The sequence below is a fragment of the Pseudonaja textilis genome, chromosome 7 (genome assembly GCF_049901715.1).
Source record: "Pseudonaja textilis isolate UNSWEBS1 chromosome 7, rPseTex1.2, whole genome shotgun sequence".
NCBI lineage: Eukaryota > Metazoa > Chordata > Lepidosauria > Squamata > Elapidae > Pseudonaja > Pseudonaja textilis.
In genome coordinates, this window is record NC_141996.1 from 20,987,914 (window position 1) to 21,007,740 (window position 19,827).

The 19,827-nt window shown below is 35.6% G+C and overlaps 1 protein-coding gene across 3 annotated transcripts in view; it reads left to right on the top strand.

Moving 5' to 3' along the window:
• Positions 1-19,827, top strand: part of CDK8 (cyclin dependent kinase 8) — a 51,493-nt gene that overhangs the window by 23,068 nt on the left and 8,598 nt on the right. For all 3 annotated transcript variants that reach the window (XM_026708946.2, XM_026708947.2, XM_087937196.1), the window contains exons 5-10: positions 4,574-4,631; positions 6,713-6,844; positions 10,039-10,182; positions 11,565-11,634; positions 12,522-12,594; positions 13,236-13,333. In XM_026708946.2, coding sequence (XP_026564731.1) covers positions 4,574-4,631; positions 6,713-6,844; positions 10,039-10,182; positions 11,565-11,634; positions 12,522-12,594; positions 13,236-13,333 — 575 coding nt within the window. The remainder of the gene's footprint in view (positions 1-4,573; positions 4,632-6,712; positions 6,845-10,038; positions 10,183-11,564; positions 11,635-12,521; positions 12,595-13,235; positions 13,334-19,827) is intronic.

The following is a 19,827-nucleotide window of genomic DNA, read 5'->3' on the forward strand; positions in this document are numbered from 1 at the left end:
ATATACTTAACATCAATAGATAGGAGCTATGCAGCATTGCCCATTCATTTAGGAGATTGGATATATAACTCAGTGTCATCTGCATAGTGATAATATCTTAACCTATGCTGGTGGATGTTCTCACTCAGCAACCTAATGTTGACATCAAACTGAAACCCTGAATAGCAAAGGCCTTAGGCTAAATCTCTACCTACCTACCTACATTAACTGGAAATCACTTCAGAAGAAGGAAGAGAACTGGTACAGTACAGTGCTCTCATTCCCAGTCCCCATAGGCTGCCCAGAAGGCCTACTTTATTGGTGATATTAAATTCTTCTTAGAAATCAAGTAGGACCAGGAGAATCAGATCCAATCTTGGTCTGTCCAAAGTTCATCTAGAAACATATTCAATATTTTATTACTCTACTGAAAGAGCTATCTGTTTTCTCCAAGTCCCTTTAAAATTGCTGTACTATTTCCTTCAACACAACCTTCATTTTAACCTTGTACATAGGTTAACAGTTTGAAATCTAGCAATCGGGACTTACCACTGCCTCCTTCAAGGCAGGCATGGCATGGCAACACCATCACTCAAGGATAAATTAAATCACCCTTTGAATTCAGTTCTTGATCACTTTCTTGGAGATTAGATTAGATTCAACTTTACTGTCATTGCACATGAATGCAACTAAATGTAGTTAGCATCTAACCAGAAGCGCAAAACAACAATGAAGTATAAATATATATATACAGATATATAAAATATATAACTATATAAGGATATACAGAACATCTATGAATATACAGAATATATGTCTATGGAAGGAATATATACGACTGTACAGAGTGTTTATGAACATATTGAATATAAGTATAATGCGCAGAGAGTTTATACAAGATATATATTATCAGATATATATTATATATATTATCAGTGTGGGGGGGGGAATAGATGAGTTGAGGAATTCAATAAGGAGACCGCTGTATGGTAATAGCTGTTCCTTAGCCTGCTGGTCTTAGATTGCAGGCACCTGAACCTCCTTCCAGATGAAAGAAGGGTAAACGGTTTATGGGCTGGATGGGAGGAGTCTTTAACGATGCTGTGGGCTTTTCACAGACATCATTTCCTCTGAATGTCCACAATAGTAGGAAGTGGGATCCCTATAATGCGTTGGGCGGTTTTCACCACCCTCTGTAATGCCTTCCTTTATTTAATGGTGCAATTTCCATACCAGTCTGAAATACAGCTGGTTAGGATGCTCTCGACTGCACAGCTGTAGAATTTGATTAGAATAGTTGGGGAAAGGTGGTTCTTCCTTAGTAATCTCAGAAAGAAGAGACGTTGGTGGGCTTTCTTGATCAGGCTGGTGGTGTTGATCTGCCAGGACAGATCCTCAGAGAGGTGGATCCCCAGGAACTTGAAGCTGGTGACACGCTCTACCGTTCTCCCATCCATGCCCAGCTAGAATAAATCTCTGAAGATCCTGTCCATTTCTTCAAGACTCATAGATTCCATCTTCTTCTGGAGAGTAGGCAAGTTTTCCTCAGTCAACTGTATAGAAATTCCCCAGGAAGAATCCAACATCAAATAATCCAAGTTATTTTATCCATCAAATGCCTAATATATTTTCACAGAAATCTGAACATTCATTTTGTGTCTCAACCCTCATAGGCATCTGGATTACCTTTAAGAGAGCTGTGGCCATGATAAGGGCATTAAAATTTTTATGTCATATTTCTTGCAACTAAGTAAAATAAGCTTACATAAAATAAACTAAAAGTAACGACACAATGATATTTAAGCAGGAGAGTAACAGACAATATTTAATCAAGTTATGTTAAATAGTAAATGCATATCTCAGAAATCATTCATAATCCGGACAGAAACGTAGGATGTAAAGGAAGTAGTATGATGGTTCCTTACATAGTTCCTTACATGTCTTTTTTCCTGATGTTTTGTTTGGCATCCAAGACACAGAGGGTGATCTATATTTATATTTTACGTTTTTATGTTTATTTTGCTTTGCATTGAATTCAAGGTTTGCTTCAAATAGTTAATGAGTTTTGCTTGAAAATAGCTATAAGCATAATCTGTGTGGTTTCATAGAACTATATATAAATTTAGATTTTATGTAAGTCTGCTTGTAAAATGAAATATTGCTTTGCAGGCTTTCTTTCTATTTGTCTTTGTATGGTTTTGCTTTTTTATGCAGGAAAAACCAGGCATTATAGATAACAACCTATATAAATACTGGAGCAAACCTATCTGTTATCTATGATAAAATTGAATAGCAAAGAAAATTAGAAATTATGTGTATGCTATGCAGAAGAAATTATTAAAAGTGGAGACTTTGAAAATAAAATAAAATTAACTATGTTATTCCTGAAGGGAGAAATTAATCATCTGTGAATAATACCATATCTTTGCATATGATGTAATGTTCAGTGCAATATTGTTGTTGAATTATTGCTAAAGATAACCCTTAATTCTTTCATTGTCTATTTCTGACACAACATGTACAATCAATGTCATTTGAGTTTGGGGTTGTGGAAGAAAATATATCTGTATAAACAATTAAGTATTCAATAATTTGCCAGTGAAGCTCTGACATTTTTTTCAGGATTATTCATTTCTAATCTAAATTAAACTTTTTGTACTACTGTATTCAAATTTATGAAACATTCAGAATATCTTGTTAGGAAGTATTTTAGAACCATTTTCATTAATGCCTCAAAATCCCTTTTGATATATAGCAATGTAATTTTGTTGCTTGTAAATGTATAAATTTAAAGGAACAAAAGTTTTCAGACAGCAAAAATAGCAGTCTTGTTCATGACATATGTAAATCAGTTTTGCCATTGTTCTGTGAATGATTACCGGTAATAAATAACTGAGACTTCCATTCGTATTTCATTTGTTTATAATTCTCACTGTTTATGATTTTTCCTCATCCAGCTTTACTTTTGGTGATTAAATAAATCTGACAGAAAGTTATGCATGCATCTGAAAGCATATGGAATAGTCACGTTAGATATCACAAACCCTTTTGTGGTTTTTATACTTAATTCAGAAGGTTTATCTCAGTTGTTTTCTCTATTTTTAAAATGGAAGGAAAATCCACTTCTATGAACTTGATGAAAATTATGCACAGAAATAGTATGACCAATTCAAAAGAATTTTCCAACATATGAAAATAATCGTATCATAAGATTGGTACAATGACAATGGTAGACACCAATATTCCAACTTTAAAAAGTAAAGCTTTTAAACTTTAATATTTTACCTTTAGATATTTTTATCCTTATAAAAAGGTATGTTATTTCTACCAATAAAGAAGGATATTTGTAGCTGAGAGTTTGTTTGGGGTCCTTGATGCTCTCTTAGGCTGGTGGTTTTCTTACAGATGTTTTCATCAGTGCTAGTATTACTATTGGCAGCATTGATGATGTTACCTAATTTGAATAATGAAACATCTACAAGAAAACCACCAGGTTCAGGGAGTACCAAAGACCTGTTATTTCCTCACTGAAGTAGAAAGGCAATATAGCAATTCTACATATTCTTTGATTTTTTTTATATCAGTCACTATTAGAGCTGCATAGCCTAATAGTCTCTTGTGATAATTACCATCACAATAGATATGAGCACAAATCTACAGCTTTCTTTGAATATCTGCATAATTATGCAGTCATAAGTAACCCTTTTCAAATCAGTTGTATACCTTTTCCTGTCAAAGGTAATGTTATTATTGTCATATTTTTGTAAACATTTAATTGTTAATATGGATCTTAAAATTCATATACTGCCATATAGCTACCTCAATATTCATGCATGCTGAAATATTAGTGTTGTGTCTTTTCCTGGCAGATTACTTGAATGAACAATAATCATTTCTTTAAACTGATTTCAGAGATAAAAATCTGAACCAAATATACAACATTAGGATCAATATAATCCAATTATTATTATTGGTTTTTATAGGTTTAGCAACATTTTAATAAGGAAATAGCAATTTAATATTGGCATAGCTCTGTAATACTTTAAAAGCAATTGCACAAGTTGTTTACAAGAATTTCTAAAAATACTGTCAAAGAAAATATATTGGGCAAATGGATGAAACTAAAAAATATTAGAAGAAAAACGAAGTCCATGAAATAAACTTTAAAATCCAAACTAGCACCCGTTTTTCTAAAAATGAAATATTAGAGAGTTTAATTTTAGAATAATATATAGTTCTATATAAAATATTGTACAGTTATATTTAACTGGGAGGAAATGTTCATTGCTTTTCTGTATTTGGCTAATGTTGGAAGTTAGAGAGGCAGGAGAAACAACACATTTTTCTCTGTGTTCTGGAACATAGCTACCCATCTGAGGAGCCATTGTGAGGATACTTGAAAGAGGTAAAAAAATTGTCAGGGAAATTATTTGGCTGCTTATGTAGTCTTACAACAAACTAATGATGTACAGGCATTATCACTTTTAACATTCCACTGCATTTTGATTTATAATTGGAAACTAAAGCTAATTTCAGCCACAAATGTTTAGGTTTACTTTGATATATGTATTGTGTATTTATTTTTTTTCCACAGAAACCTGCTAATATTTTAGTTATGGGTGAAGGTCCTGAGCGAGGAAGAGTAAAAATTGGTATGTTTATATCTTTGATAAGTCCAGTGTAGCATTTAAGACAGAATGTTCTAACGGTGTATAGGTCAATACTTATTGTTAAAATCTACTGGATCACAAATCAAATAGAGATAACATGTTCGTGTTGGACAGTGTTAGAGCAGGTTGTAGGCTGGGAGAACCTAAATTAGGCCCTGCTTTCATTAAAAATGTTGTAATTCTCCTCAGTGATGCTAACATTTAATAGTAAATTTAACAGCCATAATTGGAAAAGTATTGATAATTCCTCAATCATAGGAAGCAAAGGAAAAACTGCATGTTTTTAATAGGAAAAAGCTGTGAAAATTGTATGATTTTTATTTCTGGTTGAACTACATTTTGTAATATAGAAATTTTATATTTTATTTAGATAGTTCTTTTAAAATATTAAAACATATAGTTTAATAGCAAAGCTCACAATAACCAAATAATATTTTGACTGCACGTCAGTGTCCTGAGGGACATATGCACCAGCAAATGCTTAATGTGCATCCTGAATCTTTAAGCAGATACATCCAGATATTACTGCAGAACATTTAAATATACTTAATTTTCCTTTCTCTAAATTCCTTTTCTAAGATGAATTTACATGCAATTAACACGATCTCAATTAGATGAGACTGTTGAACAGCAGTCTGTTAAAATAGCTGGTCCTGTCTGAAACTAATGTATGTTTCAGTTAGAAAGAAATGGAATTAGACCAATATTGAACACTCCATCACTTAGACCTGTAAATAAATAATTATGCTAACACTAACAGATTTAAGTCCTCTTGTCAGTGAAACATGATGGTCTAATAGCAGAGGACAGATTGCACTTTTAGTGTTAATTGCAGTGATGCTTCTTGTGATACAGGTAACCCATCACCTATTATTTGAAAATTGACACCTACTTTTCTTGCAAACATGAACTATTTACAAAATTCTGAAAAGTATGATTGCTCCCCCAAGCAGTTACACATTAGTATTGGATTTGAAAGACCACTTCTTCCAATTCAGTTAAGCCAGCCAATGCCATTAACAGCAAGTTTGCCTTTCAAAAGTGTGATAAAGCTGAGGATTCATAAACAATAATCATGTTGGTCTTTTCCTGTTTAAATTTTTTTAAAAAATTCAGATATTTATATTCTGACACTATCCTTCCCTTCCTCCCCATTTTCTATGCAGCCAAAGGTGATCTATTAACATTCATTTTTTTCAACAGTTAAATGTATGTTGTCTAATGCAGAATAAAATTAATTTTTTTAAAATGAAATGTAACAAAAGTTTAAATAGGGTCCCATATAGTTAAAGAAGTCTTAATATTGTAGAGCAAATGAATGGGATTTTTTCAAATGAATATCTAAATATCTGGTACCTTGCTCCTGAAACATACTTAGGTTTCGTATTTTTAAAAAACCTTTGTTGCGTGCCCTATAATTGCAACCTCAGATTCTCAGCTCTATTGGAATTTCTACTGAAAAATGCATTATTTTTGCATTTAGCCGCAGCAGTAGTTTTATTATGCAAGTAATATACAGTATTTTATTAATCTGTTGCTGTTTAAATACTTTCAAGCATCACTTATTTTAAATCTACCAAAGTAGAGAAGAATTAGGTAGCTAAGTGAACACACCAGGAATTCAGATGTGTTATTTTCCTAGCTTAAGAAGAATCCTGCTACCTTTGAATAGTAGGTTCTATTAATTTGCTAGTTGCTTTATTGCCCTGGTTGCTACAAATTGAACTGTTTCTGTCAGATTACTAATTTGGTATTAGAAATATTTTCATCTTAACATGCATCAATATTTTTATATGCATTAAAATATTCTTGCCATTTGCAAGTGATTCAGTTCCAGATTTCCAAACTTTCCAAGGACTGATCAGAATGTAGGGGACATCCTGCACGACCAAGTGTTCATATTAGCATGTTTTAATCATGCAACACACTCTGTACGCGTCTTTTGAAACAAGTTCAATATGTTTAAAAGTTAAATTATACAGGATTTCTGCATATTTGAACTCAAATCAGTTTGTATTAAGCAACATATATGTTAAAATTCAATTTCCCTCCTCATTTTACAGCTGACATGGGCTTTGCCCGACTATTTAATTCACCTTTGAAGCCTTTAGCTGATTTGGATCCAGTAGTTGTTACATTCTGGTATCGAGCTCCAGAATTACTGCTTGGAGCAAGACATTATACCAAAGCTATTGGTAAGTAATGTAATTGTCATTGTTAAGTTAGGAATATTGTATCATTTAAGTCTGACTTCCTTATTTTTTTGCATAGAAAGGGTATGCCACATCTTATACAGACTTCTTTCAATTGCCTAGACATGTTCTTCACAATTAATTGGCAAAACCCCCTATTTGTTGATATGTTTCATGTTTTGATAATAAACGTCTCTAACATTTAGCACTAAAATTGATTTGTGTTGTAGAACAAGGACAGGAATTTGTTAGCTTTGAATCCAGATTTAAGAACAAAGTGATTCAAATCCGCAGAAACTGGATGCTGATGTTTAGGTTCCTCAGATTTTCTAAACAATACTAGTATGTTCCCTCAAATGCGAGTAAAACTTACTTCATTGGGAATAATGAAGGCAAAAACACCCTTACTCCAATCATTCACCTTGCACATGTCTGGAACCAATGATTTGATGATTCTTATAGCCTTGATTACTAGACCTAAAATAATATATTTAGTTTTAATTACATTATTACAAAAAAAAAAAAACCCTATTACCAAGCCTTTCTAAATTCTCCATCAACGTTATCTCTTTCATCTAAATCACAGGTGTCAAACTCCCGACATCACATTGCTGTCATGTGATATATTGTGATGTTTTCCCGCTTCGTGGAGCTGGGGTGGGTGTGGCCTGCATGTGATGCTTCTGGGCCGCAGGCAGTTTGACACCCCTAATCTAAATTTAGTTAATGCCTAAAGTCTCTGATAGAATTACTTACAAAGTATTATGAAAAATACATTTGTTCTATAGATTTTAATAATTTCATTGAATGAGCATTTATTTTTTGTTTTATTTTATTATATTTTTTAACCTCCAGTTGACTCTGGGCAACTTACAAAATCATAATTGCTGATATTACAAAAGAAAAGGGAAAATACTTCCTTTCCCTGGATAGAACTTTTGATTATGTTGACTTCATCTCTTTTCATGACAATCTAAAATCAAACTCACAAATACACTAGTTCTCACTAGACTTGTTTCTGTCCTGAATAATCTGATGACATCTGGAAACCCTATTTAAGAACAGAAACACCATTGTAAATCCTTAAAGTTGAGCATTGCTCATTGCCATGTCTGTGAGAATCGTCATACTTACGCTCTCAGCCATAGGCAATTAAGCAGGGATAGGATTCAGCTGGTTCGAGCCAGTTTGCGTAAACCAGGTGTTAATTTTACATCCAGTTTGGCAAACCAGTAGTTCCGAAGAACAGCTGGCCCTGCCCCACCCCGCCCCTCCAAGTAGTCCCCACACACCTGATTGTGGCTCCCAGGTAAGTGCAGGGAGGCATCCTAGGCCCAAAACACAGCACAGGGGGATGTGGCACATCCCCAGGCCCCATTTTGGCTCTCCTAAGGCTCCAGGGAGGGTTGTTAGGCCCAAAACGGGGTGCGGGAGGGGGTGTGAAGAAAAAAAGAGAAAGAGGGAGTGAAGGGAGAAAGAAAGGGAGGGAGTGAAGGGAGAACGAAAGAGAAAGGAAAGAAATGAGAAAAAGAAAAGGAAGGGAGAAAGAAAGGGAGGGAGGGAGGGAGGAAGGGAGAAAGAAGGAGTGAGGGAAGAAAGAAGGAGGGAAGGGAGAAAGAAAGGGAGGGAAGAGAAGAAAGAAAGAAAAAGAGGGAGGGAGGGGAAAAAGAGGGAAGGGAAAGTGAATGAGATATAGATGGATGGATGGAGGGTGGGAGGGAGGGAGAGGAAGGAAGGACCACAAATCCTGGCACTTCAGAGGATGATTTGAAACAGCACAGCAATCTGGAAGGGACATCGGAGGTCATCTAGTCCAACCCCCTGCTCCAAGAGCATTGTTAAAGTGAGTTTCTCTCTTTTGACCCACCCAGTCACATGACCACCAAGCCACACCCCCACAGAACCTGTTGTTAAAAAATGTGAATCCCACCCCTGCTCTTGAGCCATAATTAGATCTCTTATCCTATGATTGCTAAGTTTTCTAAAGATATTTATTTAAAAAAAATAAAAACTTGTCAAGCTTGCAATTATCCCCAGTCAGTTCAATTTTGCATAGTAATGAATTATACCTAATTGTATGAATGAATGATATTTGGAATAATACCTCTTTTCCCCCATATTGCTATCAGTTACAAAGATTGAACATTTCCTGGACCAATTTTGAGAATTTATAAATAAAGTAGTAGTATTGTATTAGTTATAGCCATAATATTTAAATGCAAATTTTGAAATCTCCTTAGGGAATTGTTCAATTTTTGATACTTTATTGAAGTTTCAAGTCATGGGAATCTATATATATAAAAGCGAAATAACCCTTACGCGTCATCATGAAATCTCCAGAACCGTAAAGCCTGCCAACTTGAAATTTGGCCCATATGTTCCTCTTGGCTTCTAGGTGCTCACTAAGAAAGGGTTTTTCAAAATGACCATCAGAGCATTAGTATTTCCTATATTATGATTAACATGCTCTGATGCTAAGAAGTTCTACTCCCTTCCCCATCTGAAAAGAAATCTGTTCCAAATGCAGAATACAAGCAGAGGAGAGGAGTTTTAATTTCAGTTTTACTTTCACAGCAGCAAGCAGCTTTAGTACAGAACAGTTGAGCTAAGCCACGCCCAGACTCCTTGCTGTCTCCTCTTTGTTTATACAGAAAATACTGTTTCAGTTTCCAAACAGCCCTCAACTCTCACACACTGACAGGACTCTAGCCAGATGAATACTGATGAATGCTGGTAGGCAGAGGCAGAATTATTTTTCCTTATTTTCCTCCCCAAAAACTAGGCCCGACCACATAGTTTCGTAGCGAAGCACGGGTGTCGAGCTAGTCTAGTTATAAAAATGGCATTTTGAAACATCTTCTTTATAGATGTTTGTTGTAACATGTTTGCTGTAATTGAGAATTTTCTCTTGAAATCTTTAATATTTTAACATAAGACAAAGTGACATAATGCAATAATAAGTTGCAGGTTACAAACATACTAGTTCTTGGCTAGGTGAGCAATCATCTATTCTTCGTTTATAATTAGAATTATAATAGATGATATGAAAATTCAGGAGAATCTTTGACATTAGCATAGCAACTGAAATGTTAGTTGGAAATGCTTGGAAGTATAATTTTTTCATGAGCACATCTGTAAACCATTGTTTCTTCTTTTTTAAATGCCTATTTGATTTTCCTCCCTCCTTTTTTGTAAAGATATTTGGGCTATAGGGTGTATATTTGCAGAGCTGCTAACATCAGAACCAATATTCCACTGCCGACAAGAGGATATAAAAACTAGTAATCCGTATCATCATGATCAGCTGGACAGAATATTCAATGTAATGGGATTTCCTGCAGGTATATATTCTGTTATTGTTGATATATGTAAATTGCATGTATTTTTTAATATTCAAATGGTTAAAGCAAGACCACTATGAATATTTTAATACATTGCAAATAATACACATGAAACAAAAAGCAATGCTAAAGTAAATAGATATTGCTATTATATGTACAACAAAATGAAATCACAGCTCCCTATTGTTTACTGGTGTTGACCTTCATTTTCATCATGTTCTTCCAAAGAACTTAGGATGTCCTGATGGATTGGCATATTATATATGTAGATCCAAACAGTGTAGCTTTTAATAATTAATTGAGAGAGAGAAATTTTGTCAATGCTGAGGTTTAAGTGTACATGCCACCCAACATCCAGGAACTAATACCACATTAGTTCCCCAATTCATCACAATGTAGTTCATCTATCATCAGCAGTAGAGAAAAGGTCTTGATTGCATTTCACCATGTTCAATTAACTAAAGCTATTAGTGCTATTTTTAATTTTAAGAAGGATGGAGGGTAGAAATCAGTAAAGAGCAAAAATGGATTTTAAAAAAAGTTCCAGTGATTTAGATGGGAGATAAATTTGGTCTCCCATATATTCATTTCTCTCCAGTATCAATACCATTTGGAAATGTGTCAATTTTAATATTACAAAATTATATAACCTGGGAGTCAAATTAAACTTTAAAATCTAAGGATCAAGAAGCTACTGAAGTCATTGGTAATTGATGCATTCGTTTTTAAAGTTTTATGTTAAATCAGTTCAAAACTTGGAAATTATATCAGATTACAAGTAATCCTAAATTTATGACAACAATAGAGCCCAAAATTTCTGCTGTTAAGTGAGACATTTGTTAAGTGAGTTTTGCCATTTTTTATCACCTTTCTTGCCTCAGTTGTTAACTGAATCACTGCAGTTGATAAGTTAGTAACCCGGTTGTTAAGTGAATCTACACATGATCTTGGGACACAGCAACAGTCATAAATATGAGCCAGTTGCCAAGCATCTGAATTTTGATCACACGATCATGGGGAATGCTGCAAAGGTTGCAACTGTGGAAAAATGGTCATAAGTCACTTTTTTCAGTGCCATTGTTACTTTGAGCGGTCACTAAATGAACTTAAGTCTAGGACTACCTGTATATTGTTTGTTTACTGTACAGTACTTAATGCTTTTTTAATAAGGCAAAATATACAAGGCAAATAAGTAACAAAAGAAGATTCGTGTTCTTGTGTTAATAAAAACTATGAAAAGAGAGTGGCTACCTAGTGTGAAAACTTAAAGCAAAGCTATGCATTTGAAGAGGAAAGAGAAGATGACAATTTTCAGTGCTTAAGTGATGGTATCCTAGCTCTGTATTAAGAAAGATGAAATTATACTGATATTCTTTTCATAGATAAAGATTGGGAAGATATTAAAAAGATGCCTGAACATTCAACTTTAATGAAAGATTTCAGAAGAAATACGTAAGTTTTGTGAAGATCTGAGAAATTTTGATACTGCTACAACTTCATGAATTTGCACACTCATTAAATTGATTTTCTGGCAAACTTTATTTTCTACCCTCTGATGATTGGCCTTCCCCTTAACACTAAAACAGAGATGGTTTTCTGTTATTATTGAAAAGCCAAAAAAACAAAACAAAACTCGAGACAAATGTGTACCTTGTAAACAATAGTATTGAGATCTGTATAGCTGTATAGCTTCTATAGAAGCCTAGTGCAAAGCAAACAGAATAACAGTGGGGACAGGAAAGCAGGAAGAATAGGCTGGAAAATTCTGGGTGTTGAAGTCAACCCATCTTAAAGTTGTAAATGTTGAGTGAGACACACGGGTCTGGATACTAAGCCCCATCAAAAAATCAGAAAGGAAATAATTCTTGCTTGGCCCACAAATCAGAGTAACATCTGCTTAGCCAACTATCTCTATAATTTTGAAACTATTTTGATTTAATAAGACATTAATTGTTGCATACAAAAGTAAAACTTTTTAGGTTGCAGGTATAAAATGTAAAGATTTGGCTTTGATAGGTTTTAGAAACCATTATCAAATGCCTCACTTTCAGAAATGTGAACATAATCTTGTACAAGAGACATACTAAATAACTGCTGACAACTTTTCATTTTTGTTTATTTTGTGTGATATGGGAAGCCATTTCCGTGTGGCACATATAAAGGAATGTGCATCTTCGGGCTTTTTCCACAGAGCTCTGGCATCATTTTGAAATACAGATAAACTGCTCATAGCAATTAAACTGAATGAGGCCAGCTCTGCTAATTCTATAACACCCCTTTATACAAACGTTATCTTCGGTTTAATGTCAGGATTATTATGAACCAGTATTTTCTTTCAGATATACCAACTGCAGCCTTATAAAATATATGGAAAAACATAAAGTTAAGCCGGATAGTAAAGCATTCCATTTGGTAAGTTCATAACAGATCACTGAGGAATAAATTCCGACATAATTTCCAAAAACAATCTTATGAGATGTTTAAAATACTTTTCATTACATCTGCAGAAGAGCATTTATTATAGAATTAAATGCATTTGCTTTCAATTTCGAAGTGATAGAAGCCTTAGAAAAGTAATCTGAAGTGCCCCTAATACATTTTTCATCAATATAATTATTTGCAAGTATTGGTGTGAGGAGATTATGCAAAAAAAAAAAAGCAGAATGAAATTTTCAAATGTAAATTTTAACTACTGTATCTCTGTCCGTTTTTACATTACAACAAGCAATCAGTTATGCTAGGTCCAAATTTTATCTGTAAACATCTGGAGACAAGCTTTTCTCCTCAATAACGAACATTGGTTCTGTTTACCTTCAGATGGGGAGGGGAATGAAAAATTCCATATTATTGGTTGATTTACCATGGCTGTCCTGGGTTTCAGGCAGATCTTGGGGACTGAAATTAGGACCTTCTTGTGTGCAAGGTATATAGGATGGGAGCAATGGCTTGTTGATTCTGAAGATGCATGTAAGGAAGTTTCATATATTCACAGAGTGGTGGAATATTTTCTGGGTTTGACAACAGTGAAGATCTTCTGTTTTAATTGTACTTAGCTACAGAAATTGCTTACTATGGACCCAATAAAGAGAATTACCTCAGAACAGGCTATGCAGGATCCTTATTTCTTAGAAGATCCACTTCCGACATCTGAGTAAGTGATACAGAATTGATATTTTTTTTAATGCTTCCTAAATATTTTAACAGGAAGGATATTAAAATGCTTAAAATGTTTTGGAGAAGATTGGGGTGTGGAGCTGTGGTTCCTGAGAATAACAGTGAATGATATTTCACTCTTAACAAACAAAAAATGTTTTTTTCCATTTTTTAAAAAAATGTCCTATTAATCTTTTGTTTTATGAGCCCCTGATTGTGTTTGTAGAATTAATCCTTTATTCGTTGGCAAGTTGATTATAACATCATTTATAGTCAACAGTCAAGTGCCTGCTAGACCACTTTCAATATCAAATATTATTTAATTGGTATATCTGTTCTTTGTAAACTCAGTGATAAAAATTGCAATTTAGTAGAAACAGATTAATTGAAACCAAATGAATAATTCTTAACATTCATTAGCTCAGGTTTTCTGGGATCTTCTAGTTGGGGTATTATAGACTTTCGATTTTTCAGCACTGAAATGTAATTGTTTATTGACTATACAATCTTGTCCCACTTTGAAAGATTTTTTTTCCCAATCCTTAAGAGCTGCATCTGTGTGGAGCCACTCACTTTAAAAAATAAGGATTATTAAGTTTATATGTTGCCTTTTCATTCAAGACTTCAAGCATGTAAAATGAAATGAAAGGTGTTACATTCGGCTGAGCTGAGCAGGAACTGAAGTCCATTCTCATTGGCTGAGCAGTCTGACAGAGAGCCATATAAAAGCAAGCTGTCAGACCGCGTCGGTTATTGCTCATGCCTGCCAGCAGACTCGCAACAGTAACGGCTATTGCGGTTACCACAGTTACAGTTATTCTTACGGTTATTTGTTACAGTTAATCGTTATTAGTTAATAAATGTTAACTTAGCCAAATAGTGGACGTTGTTTGTGCCTCACAAAAAAAGGTTATTATTTGTAAAAAGTTATAAATAATTCTGTAATATTTGACTTCACTGGGACTGAAATTAAAAACTGGAAAAGCACAGCCCTTTATACTTGATTTAGATTAAAAGACTATATTGACAGAGTAAAAAATTGTGTTTTATATCTTAGTATTATGTGGAAATGCGAGATTCCTATATAATACCAAGTAAAACTAATAGTTCTGTTGAAGTAGCTTTTATATACTGTCAGCAGGAGCCAAGGGCTTGCACAGATTATAACTTTCATGGATAGGTGAACATATAGAGTCAATTGTAAGTTATTTTAGTCACTCCCAATAAAGCAGCCTGATATATGTGGGACTTTGGAAGGTTTTTTTTTTCACTTCTCCCTTAAGTGATAAAGCCCTAGGAAAGAGTTTGCATTGCACTGCATCCAGATGGTGATAATTTCATTTTGGGAGGTAAAGGCAAGAATTTTAAACGATGGCTTCTGCTATAAGAACATTCAACAATATTGAATTTGATTCTCATATCCTTCTGTAATCTTAGTTTGACAACTTCCTGTCTTTACCCACTTAAGTTCCCAAAGAATAGTGTGTTCTGACCCAGTCTTCGCAGAAGCAAGAATCAGACTCCCCACAAAGGAAAACCCCTCTTTATTTACACATTGGGAATTAACTGCATTCACCAACAGAAAATCCAGACAAGAGTCCTGCAAGAAGTTAACTGAAACAATAGTCCTTATCAGCTTGTTATGATAAATGCAAGGCTGTAAGCTCCTAGCCGGGAGGCTGCAAATTAAGTTCAGTTCAAACAGAGAAATAGACAAGCCTCGGTTCTGGCAAGGCAGTGTTTGTAGCATGAAACACAAAAGGAGCAAACTTTCCAGAAATGTAAATGGTTGTCTCTGACAACCAAGCCACTCGCCTTTCCTCCTATTTATTCCCCAGCCAGGGAGGGGCCATTCAACATCCACGTTTGTTTCCCAAGCCTGCTCATTGTCTTCTATTGTTCACCTTTTCTAGCTGCTCTGCGCAGACGCAGATCTGGAACAGGCCCCAGCTGTTCCTCCTCCTCACTCATCTCTGACTCCAAAGGCAGTTGCCTCTCTGGTTGGGAAATGCTGGACAGCCAGTTGCCTCTCTGGTTGGGAAATGCTGGACGGCCCTGGCTCTATCTCTGCGTCAGACTCTGAGCATCCATCAGATCCTTCCCCAGGCTCCAGAACTGGCCCAAGTTCTTCCCCAAACTCCTCATCATTTTGAGTCTGCCACCAACTCTGCTGGCAGCTGGCGGGCCACAACACAGTGTTCATTCTTAGCATCTTAATAGAAAAGATACGAGCGTTAATAGGTTATGAAGGCAAAGTGTTAATGACATCAGAGTTCTTAAATTCATTTAAATTGTTCCAGAAAAATAGTTGTGGCCACATTAAAAAAAAAAAAAAATCTTGAAATATTTCCAAACAGCATGCCATTTGATAAGCTAAGAGGAGTGCTTCTATAGTCTTTGGTAAGAGCATGCCTACTCAGTATGTAATGCGATTTTGGTAATCCATGAGAGAGATTACAAGAAAATTAATGGGATTCAAGACATCATTTTGTCTAATGTTGAGGTTTAGGTTTAAGACATCAGCTGTCCCTGTCAGAAATAGGGAGATCTGCTCCAGACAACTAGGGAATCTTCATAGATTATAGAATCTTCTGGTAATTTTCCTATGTGTAGGGTTGAGACTTTAGATCTGCTCCAGACAACTAGGGAATCTTCATAGATTATAGAATCTTCTGGTAATTTTCCTATGTGTAGGGTTGAGACTTTGACTGAAAGCCTGGAGTCCATCAACATTATCTTTCTAATCTGGTGAAAGTTACATTGCCTTCAGACTGGGCTTGTCCATTCCCTAAATGGCTTCTATAAGGAACATATCTGTGAACTTCACTGGCTACTGGCTACTTCTGAGTGCAGCTTAAGCTGTTGGTTATGGCTTTTAAATCACTCAATGACATAGGTCCAGGCTACCTGATGAACCATCTCATCCTACTAGGACAAGCCATTTAACAGACCAAGGAGCTAAAAATGTCTTCACGGGCATATCAGCATCCTTTGTATTGTATTGTGGACCTTGGCACTAAAACATATAGTCATGCCTACATCAGGCAATATGGGCAGTTTATTTCATTGCTTCCATTGTATCTATAAATAGAAGCATTTTGTATCATCCTGAGATAATTTTTTAAAAGAATGTATTCAATTTATATTACCATCCATCACACATAGTACGTGATGGTACGTGCAGCAATATATAAAATTTTTGACAAGCTGATTGGAATGTTGACATCAACCAACTATTTGTAACAAGTTTGAAGACTTCATAGATGAAAAAACTCCACTCTATGCTGACTTAGACACAGATAAAGTATCTCAAGGTGACTCAAAAGATTAGTCAGATTGACATTGATCCTAATTATGTATACTCCAGGGATGTGACATCAGCAATTCATTGTATCAAAAAAAAAAAAAACCCCTATGGGATAATTCCGTACAGGAATGAATGTCCAAAGTCAAAGTATCCTGTTCTCCTGCAACGTTTGGAATTAATTATATTTTTCAACTCCCTAAATATTTGAATCGCTGATATTTTAGTAAATGCAGAGCAACCTTTTCAAAAGCCAGATTGAAATGTGTTGCCATCAAACATACTACAGGTGAAACTCGAAAAATTAGAATATCGTACAAAAGTTCATTTATTTCAGTAATGCAACTTAAAAGGTGAACCTAATATATGAGATAGACTCATTACATGCAAAGCAAGATAGTTCAAGCCGTGATGTGTCATAATTGAGATGATTATGGCTTACAGCTCATGAAACCCCCAAATCCACAATCTCAGATAATTAGAATATTGTGAAAAGGTTCAATATTCTAGGCTCAAAGTATCCCACTCTAATCAGCTAATTAAGCCATAACACCCGCAAAGGGTTCCTGAGCCTTTAAATGGTCTCTGTCTGGTTCAGTGGGAATCATAATCATGGGAAAGACTGCAGACCTGACAGTTGTGCAGAAAACCATCATTGACACCCTCCATAAGGAGGGAAAGCCTCAAAAGGTAATTGCAAAAGAAGTTGGATGTTCCCAAAGTGCTGTATCAAAGCACATTAATAGAAAGTTATGTGGAAGGGAAAAGTGTGGAAGAAAAAGGTGCACAAGCAGTAGGGATGACCACAGCCTGGAGAGGATTGTCAGAAAAAGGCCATTCAAAAGTGTTGGGGACTTTCACAAGGAGTGGACTGAGGCTGGAGTCAGTGTATCAAGAGCCACCACATACAGATGGGTCCTGGACATGGGCTTCAAATGTCGTGTTCCTCTTGTCAAGCTGCTCCTGAACAACAAACAACATCAGAAGTGCCTTACCTGAGCTAAAGAAAAACAGAACTAGTCTGTTGCTCAGTGGTTCAAAGTCCTCTTTTCTGATGAGAGCAACTTTTGCATCTCATTTGGAAACCAAGGACCCAGAGTCTGGAGGAAGAATGGAGAGGCACACACTGCAAGATGCTTGAAGTCCAGTGTGAAGTTTCCACAGTCTGTGTTGATTTGGGGAGCCATGTCATCTGCTGGTGTTGGTCCACTGTGCTTCATTAAGTCCAGGGTCAATGCAACAGTCTACCAGGAGATTTTGGAGCACTTCATGCTTCCTTCCACGGACAAGCTTTATGGGGATGCTGACTTCATTTTCCAGCAGGACTTGGCACCTGTCCACACTGCCAGAAGCACAAAAACCTGGTTCAATGACTGTGGGATTACTGTGCTTGATTGGCCAGCAAACTCGCCTGGCCTGATCCCCATAGAGAGTCTATGGGGCATTGCCATGGGAAAGATGAGAGACATGAGACCAAACAATGCAAAAGAGCTGAAGGCCACTATTGAAGCATCCTGGTCTTCCATAACACCTCAGCAGTGCCACAGGCTGATAGCTTCCATGCCAGTCCATATTGAGGCAGTAATTACTGCAAAAGGGGCCCAAACCAAGCACTGAGTACATATGCATGCTTATACTTTTCAGAGGTCAAATATTGTTCTATGTGCAATCCTTGTTTTATTGATTGCATGTAATATTCTAATTTTCTGAGATTGTGGATTTGGGGTTTTCATGAGCTGTAAGCCATAATCATCTCAATTATGACAAATCACGGCTTGAACATGCTTTGCATGTAATGAGTCTATCTTATGTATTAGTTTCACCTTTTAAGTTGCATTACTGAAATAAATGAACTTTTGCACGATATTCTAATTTTTCAAGTTTCACCTGTATATGGCAGATTCCAAAAAAGAAAAGAAAAAAAGAAAATCCTATCTCTCACCAAAGGTTTTGTCCTTATAATGGTACTGATCTTGAAATGGTGGATCATATTGTATTATATAATGAATATTATAACAGTCTCTGTCAGAACATTATCTATTTTAAGTCTTAGAGATGTTTTGGAGTGTGCAAATGTAATTCAATTGTAGATGAAAATCCTAAAATTACAGTGGCAACAGCCAGATTTTTAAGTATGGCTGTAAAAGCAAGGCTTTTGGTAACGAATCAATGAGCTGGAATTTAAAGTCTTTTATGTAGTATTAATTAAATATTTTATTGGTTAAACTGTTTTACCCAATGTTAAGTTTAGATTATGTTTCTAATTTACTTATGGTTATAAATAACATTTATTGAGATAGAGGATCATGGTATTTGTCCTGGTTCAGGGCTTGTATGGCTTGAAAGTATGGGTGTTTTGTGTGGTATGTTGAAGAGGATGGTAGAAGACATTCTTAGAATACACTGGTTTCAGCCTGATCTGAGGTGTGATTTTGGGATTGAATTGATTTTAATCATTTTATTGGATTACTGTTATTGACAGACAGTGGAACTTTTTTATTCTTTGGTCTTGTAAAATATTTTAATAAGGAGGTGCAGAACTTTGAATTCAGAGGAAAAAGGTGTCCTCTAGAGTTATATCCACATCCTCCAGACATGAAGCACTGTAATGTACAGCCTTAGACTTTAATACAGTTGACAATAGTAAACTATTGGATCACTTCTGTAAACTGACAATCTACATGATTGACTACAACAGGGTGATTATTTTTCAACTTTCTGGCAATTATGTCAAGACATACACAAGCTATCACCTTGCCCCAATATTTCAAAGCCAATCTACAAAGAGTATATTGTTGTGAGGGTGCAATACTGGGGATCTGGTCATAGAATTGTGCTGCTGACGATGATTCTATTTTATGTTTCCGCTGTAAATCAGCAGAAGCCATGCTAATCATAAACCAACGTCAGGATGCCTTGGCGGGGTCCCATTTCTTTCGTGTCAGAGGCGCCATTTAAGGCACTTCCAGTTTGAGGGGATTGGCCAGTGATATCACCATTTGCTGGGGGATACCCATGGGGGCTCTTTTCATATCCATGTCAAGGAGCTGGAGTGAATGACAGGAGCTCACCCTGCCATCCAGCAGCCCTCAGGTCTCAAACACGGGCCTGCTAATCTCCAACCCCAAAGCTCTCATCAAACACTTAATGATTACACACAATCCCTAAAATCAAACTGCAAAGAACCG